General features: G+C 49.8%; 1 protein-coding gene across 1 annotated transcript; it reads left to right on the top strand.

Annotated features, from left to right (window-relative positions):
• Nucleotides 1-2527: 2527 nt before the first annotated feature.
• Nucleotides 2528-6517, top strand: CCDC153 (coiled-coil domain containing 153). The gene is made up of 7 exons (XM_012655409.1): nucleotides 2528-2596; nucleotides 3216-3294; nucleotides 3728-3793; nucleotides 4153-4272; nucleotides 4765-4857; nucleotides 5867-5997; nucleotides 6320-6517. The coding sequence occupies exons 2-7, from the start codon at nucleotides 3228-3230 to the stop codon at nucleotides 6446-6448; spliced, it is 606 nt and encodes a 201-aa protein (XP_012510863.1). The 5' UTR covers nucleotides 2528-2596; nucleotides 3216-3227; the 3' UTR covers nucleotides 6449-6517.
• The last annotated feature ends 303 nt before the right edge of the window (nucleotides 6518-6820 follow it).

Below are 6820 nucleotides of genomic sequence, written 5' to 3'. Positions count from 1 at the left end.
GCACTTTTCTTATTCCACTTCACCTTCACCCCAAACCACATCCTCATTCTGCACCTGAAAGTCGGTTGACTGAACATGTTTGTAAAGTAAATGCTCCTCTGAGGCATGATACCTTGCTTGCATTCTGTAATCGTTATTCTAATATGTCATTCCATGCATCGGCATGAGAAAAGAAAAATAGCTCAGGGCAGTCTGAGCTGGGTGAGGTATGCAAAATTTGTCAGAGAGACATTGAGTATGGAACTTCAGTCACACCCCACCCCCTGCACCTATGCCTGGGAGCAATTGTTTAAAGGCATTTTGTTCCTGACTAGCTGCCTCACTCATTATTTTCTTGTTCCTGGAATCTGTGATATAAAGAACAATGTATGGCTAATCAATAGCTTATGTTATTTTAATGTAAATTCCTTTTTTTAAAATTAATTAGAGACAGGGTCTTGCTCTGTCTTCCAGGCTGAAATGCAGTGGTGTGATCATAGCCTATGTCAGCCTCGAATTCCTGGGCTCAAGCAATTCTCCTGCCTCAACCTCCCAAGTAGCTGGGACTACAGGTGCATGCCACCACACCCAGGTAATTTTTCTTGGTTTTTGTAAAGATGGGGTCTCACTGTGTTTCCCAGGCTGGCCTCAAGCGATCCTCCTGTCTCAGCCTCCCAAAGTGTTGGGATTACAGACATCAGCCACTGCACCTGGTGATTTTAATTTAAATTCTTGGTAAACAATTTAGGAACTGCCTCTTCTTTTCCCACTTGTAACTGATGTTTGTCAGAGTGTATATTAGGGGCAATTTGAATCTATGCTCCCAGGTTGCAGTCCTTTAACTTGGCCCAAATAAACTCTCTACTTATGTTAAGTTTGCCTCATGTTTTTTCTTTGGGCTAACGGGCATAATGGAGACACTAACCATTCCATGGAAAAAGTCTACAAACAGGCTTCTAGGTGAGGAGGACAGGAACAGTAACCCCCAGTGCATTTCAGGGGAGTTGGGAGGGGTTCTGGAGGGCAAATAAATGAAAAATATATTTAAAGATTAGAAGAAAAGTGTTCTCCAGATTTGGGAGATGTGCACAAGGTTAAGTGGCCCTGAGTTATATGAGCTGTAAGCACTTGGAAAGACAAACCTGGTTCTTCTCTTTGCTCTCTTAAGTATCCAAAGGGTTGGAGAAGTATCCTGTAGCCACCAAGATGACTGACAAACATGAATCAGCCTCTGCCTGAATCTACCTACTCCCCAGAGAAAGGACTTTTCATTGTCAGATCTCATGGCTATTTCTGCAGGTCTGCTCCTGACAATGGGCAATGGACCAAATATGTTGAGGGGAAAGGGATGAAGAGAAGTACCCAAAGAAAGAGTCTGCAGGTCCCTTGATTCACAAGGAGAAAAGCATTGACGTTTCTGCTGTTTTCATTCTCACCAGTATGGTGCCCAGAGATTCAGGCAGGAGACAGCTGGCAATGCTCCAGGACAGCACAGGCTGGAAGGAGGGTGGGGACTGCCTAACAAGAGCAAGCCACCTGTCATACTCTCTCCCCCAAATTTATTTTTCCAGCCACTCATTACTGCAGCAAGATGCTAAGAAGTATCCTCAAAAGGAAGTCTCCCCAGCACTGCCCAATAAATAATTGAAAGCAAAAATTTAGGAGATTCAGGAGGAGGCCAAGCAAGTCCACTAGAGGGAGCCCCAACCAACTGTATCCTCCACAAAGCGGTTTCTCAACACCTGTCTGAAAATCAGCCCCACAAGGGAATGGGGAAGTGTGGCCATACTTTAAGTCGCTAGGAAAGAAGGTAGCCATGTAAATACCCAGTTAAAACCCAGGCTTTTTAGGATTTACAGATTCAAAAATTTAAAGATCAGGAAACTGAGGCTGAGCCAAGTTAAATGGCTTGCCCGCGTTTACATATTGAGAGGGGCACTAGAACGCAGGTCTCACGTCTCTGGTCTCCAGGTCAGTACCCTGGAGTCCCTGGGTCCACCTCTCCTCTGTGCCTCATTTCTCCGAAGTGGGAAACTCTCTTGACGACCTGCTTCTGCATTTATTTCCCTCATACACTGTAAGGGTGCCTTACTGAATGGAATCTCCTGTTGTCACTTTGCCTATGGGACCTCAGGATGTAAATTACCCAAGATGGTTACTGCCAGTCCTATTCCTCTGTATCAGCACAACAGTATTATCTCAGATGCGCAAATCTGTAATTTGTAAGTCTCCAAATTGCAGGCAGTGCCTGCATGGAAGTGAATCATAGCTGATCAGCTCCAAAGCCCTTAATCTTCAAACTACACTTAGGATTTTGGGATAAGGGGAGAATTGACCCATTGGGACCTTGATATTTTAAGCTGTGTGAGTTGATTTAGCTCATTCCACCTTCCTCTGAACTCCGTGTTTCCCAGTTGTCTGGACAACATGCAGCCTCCAGAAACCCAACCTTCCAGTTCTCAGTCCTGCCCCTGAGAGAAATCTGCCACCCTGGATTGGCTCCCAGACCCCAGGTTCCTCCTCAGGCTTCTAGCTGGTTGGTCCTTCTCTCTGTCCCTTCCCAAGGGGGGAGTCACTCCACAGGGAAACCCAACGCAGGCAAGAGAAGACCCTACAGGTAGGAAGAGGCAGGGTAAGGATGAAGGGAAGAGGGAGGGGACCAGGTAAAGGTTTATTTTCTCTAGAAGAGTATTGAGAGGAATGACTTCTGTACACAGAGCCTCCTGCCTGGTAGAGAGAAACAACTCCGTCCTGCCCACTGACCCCAGCCCTGCCTAAGGTGTCAAAAAGACCAAGAACTGAATTTTCTAGAGAGTATAAAAGACAGACTTGCAGGCCAGGCACCGTAGCTCATGACTGTAATCCTAGCACTCTGGGAGGCTGAGGAGGGAGGATCACTTGAGGTCAGGGGTTCGAGACCAGCCTGAGCAGTAGCAAGACACCATCTCTACTAAAAATAGAAAAAATTAGCTGGGCATGGTGGCACGTAACTATAGCCCAGCTACTCCAGAGGTTGAGGCAGGAGGAGCGCTTTAGCCCAGGAGTTTGAAGTTGCTGCAGGCTAGGCTGATGCCATGGCACTCTAGCCTGGGCGACAGAGCAAGACTCTGTCTCCAAAAAAAAAAATAGACTTACAGACTAGACTTATGACTCTCCTGAGACTCCTGGTTCAGCCTAGTGGTCAGGAAAGCACCCGCATGTCCAGACCCAAACACAAGGTCCCCTCCCTCTCCCAGGACAGCAAGGAGATGCCACCTAAGACCAAAGAAAAAGGGAGGAAAGCTGGGGCACAGAAGAAAAAGAACTCGGGTGCCGGTGAGTCGTGGTGGGTGGAGGTGGGTGGCTCTGCTTCTCTACATTCTGGCACGAAGACCAAGCAGAGGTCCTCTGGAGAGAATTCAGCCCTCTGCGTGACAGATGAGCTCTCCTGACCCTCCTCTTCATATCCTCGAATCCACATCTGTGGGGCCCAGGAACTGGGGAAATAAATGGTCACCCACATTCTCCCTTGACGCCCGTCTAGCTCTGTGCCCTCCTAATATAGTCGTCACCCATATTTTCAGTACCTACTATGTGCTGGGCAATGAGGACACAGTGATGGCCCCAGTAGACTCTGCCATCGGATCCCTCTTTTAGTGGTCCTTGGATCTCCTTTGGGAAGGAAGTGCAAGGTGTTGGGTGAGGACAGGAGGGGAGACGGAGGGGAGAGAGCAGCACAAGCTAAGGCTCTGCCAACTTGCCAGGGCAGATGTGGAGGCCGAGTCCAGGCTCAGGCTGGTGATGCTGGAGAAGGAGCTGCTCCAAGATCACTTGGGTAAGAAAGGTGGCAGCTGGGGGCAGGACGACAGGGACAGCTCAATGGGGCATTTCCGTACCTTTGGGGATTGAAGGGTTAGAGATATGGTGGGGGCTAAGCTGACTTCTAACCATCTCCTAGTGGGAAAAGACTGCAAAGGAAGGGTGGGCAGTGAAGGTTGGTGAAGGAAGCTATTTTTTACAGCCAGAACATGGAATTTTTACTTCTTAATAATGAAGAGCCTATGAGATTCTAGGGGGTGGAGGGAAACCCACCAGATGTCCTACAGTCAGATTTCCAGAGTCTCTCAAGCCCACAGGAGCTGATGCAGCGGAACTCCCAGTCAGTTCTGAGGACACCTCTGGAACTGTTCACAGCTCTACGCAGGGATGAGGCACGTCGAGCTAAGGCTTCTGAGGACCAGCTGAGGCAGAGGTTGCGCAGGTTGGAGGCTGAACTGGAAGGGGCCCAAAGTGAAGGGAAGGCCGTGTATGCAGGTATGTGGTCGGTTGAGCAGATGGGCAGGGGATAGGGGCCTGGAGGAGGACAACTACGAGGGCCAAAGGATGCAAGGAAGGGAACAAGGAGGGCATCTGCCAGGTCTAGACTCGGCCTCCCCTGCTCAGTGCAAATCATACAAATCAGGCAGAATCTTGAAGGAACCAAAGGAAGGTCTCTGAGGTCCCAGGCAGGGACCTGCCTTCCAGGGTGCCTGATGCCATGTGCTCGGTGCTTTGTGGGGTACAAAATGCAGCCACAGCCATTATGTCATTCATACCATAGGTGGGGAGAAGGACTAGAATGCCCATCCTAACTGGAGTGGGGGAAGGGGGTCTGGTTTCCTATCCCTTTGCCAGGTTTTCAGGGTCTCCCAGCTTTTCAGAATCACAAGAACCTAGAAGGCCTTTGTACTCCTGCCCCACTAGACCAAGCAGTCTTCCCCACCCACAGCTTTATTTCCTTTCTCCCTCCCTCTCCCCCTACCCCAGAGATGAGTCGCCAGTGTCGGGCCCTGCAGGAGGAGATGGAGACCCGCAGCAAGCAGCTGGAGCAAGAAGCGAGGGGCCTTCGGGGGCAGCTGGGTAGGCTTCCCCTCCCTCCCAGCCCTTTCTCTCCAAGGGTCGTGACAACAGCCAGCAGGTGAAGGGGTGAAGGGGTGGACTTCGAAGGCCCTTCTCTGCAAGGCTGCAGTCTGGGCTCTGGGATCACCATTGGCTCTCTGCCACTGAGAACCAGAGCAGAGGGTTCGGGATGGCAAGAATCTCTAAGTTACAAGGAAAGAAGAGGTAGGTCTCTCACCCCATTTCCCCCTTTGCTTGGTCTCTCCAAATCAAGCCCTAACCCACGGCACTGCCATGTCTCTTGGGAGCAAAGCATATTCTCTCTTAGTTTAGCTGATCTTTACAATGAAATGAAAATGTTGGACTTATTCGCTTCTATATTTTCAGGTCCTAGCACCTGGTTTGTTTGCCAAATAAATAAGTGAAAATATTAAAAACAGGAAGCTTTTGCTTCTCTTCCCTCTTGCTTACAGAAAAACGTTGCAATATCTGAGCATGACATTTGAGGTCTTTCACAACTTTGGCCTCAAAGTTTTCTTTTCCTAAAATATCTTCAGTTTAGCTATGGATGTTCATGGAGCTGCTTATCTGTCATGCAGATCCTGGGTTCCTTTCCTAACCTTTGGTTTATCTCGAATTCAAAGTCAATCAATGTTTATTGGGCACCTCCTCTATGCTAGGTGCTTTGCCGTCCATTATCATGTTTAAAGGTCACAGTGAGCCTGTGAGGTATGTATCATTCTGTTTTTAAAGATGAAGACACCGAAGCTCAAAGAGAGACTTGCCCAAGGTTACCTAAGTAGTGAGTAACAACCAGACTTTGGACCCATCTCCTGTCCCAAGCCACCACTCTCTACTGCACTTCAATCCATGGACCTTCAGCTTTTACAGGGACTATAGGAAAGTTGATGACCCTGGGGGAGTCCGGAATGATCCCACTCGAGGTCCCCTTTTTAGATACCTTTGGAGACTCTGTTCAAGGGTAGAGCATCACCATCCTGTTCTCTTTCATCCTCTGCCCCACCCCCAGAGACGTGCCAGAGGGAGGCTGAGGCTGCACAGAAAGAGGCTGAGCAAGCCCTCAGAGAGCGTGACCAGACCCTGGCTCAGCTTCGGGCCCATGTGGCAGACATGGAGGCCAAGTATGAGGAAATCTTACATGTAAGCATCACCCTGTGGAGCCCAGCTGCCCCAATGCCCAGCACTCCCCCATGCCACAACCCAGGGGGAAGGAGGAGAAGCATCTCCAAAGGATGCTTCTTCAGCATGGTGTGTGCCGAGGGGCAGGGCCTAGAGGGTTGTGACAAGAATGTGCACCATGCTGTCTGCTCCATCCTGGGGCAGACAGAGGATTCAACCATGCCCACCAGCTCAGAATAAGAATTTAAAGAAAATAATGGCAAGGAGACCTTACAAACAAACCTGGGGCAACCCTCACCCCTGCCGTCTCTCTTCCTGGGGTCTGAAATCTTGGTGTCTGCAGGGCAGCCTGGACCAGCTGTTGGCTAAGCTGAGAACCAGCAAGCCTCAGTGGGATGCGGCTGTGCTGAGGCTCCACGCCAGGCAGAAGGAGCAGCTGCGCCAGTTTGGACTCAACCCCCTGGATCTTTGAGGCTGCCAGACTCTAGCCTCTGGGGTCCTCTGAGGCCCCAGCAATAAAGCTTCTTGTCATAGAACTCAACAGAGCTGTGGGCTGTGGCCTTTTGACAGAGAGGAATGGCTCTCATGGAGACATGGAGTTCAGGGTTGAGCCATTATCCTGGAGACTGAGGAGAGAAGAGAAATTTAACCAGGTCTCAAGGCCTCTCCTACAGAAACTGGGTCCCACCCCTTGAGCCTGGGGCCCTTTTACTGTGATTCATCTAGAGCGTGAAGTAAGAGATCTTGTGTCTCCAGTGCTTCAGATCGGGAGGCGCATCAAAGACAATCTGGTGCATCCTTGAGTCCGCTGCCCCTCACCCCCACTAACACAAACACAGGCAGC

The sequence above is a fragment of the Propithecus coquereli genome, unplaced genomic scaffold (genome assembly GCF_000956105.1).
Source record: "Propithecus coquereli isolate 6110/MARCELLA unplaced genomic scaffold, Pcoq_1.0 Scaffold477, whole genome shotgun sequence".
Classification (NCBI taxonomy): Eukaryota; Metazoa; Chordata; class Mammalia; order Primates; family Indriidae; genus Propithecus; species Propithecus coquereli.
The sequence above is the reverse complement of the archived record's forward strand: the minus strand, read 5'-3'. Positions and strand labels throughout refer to the sequence as shown.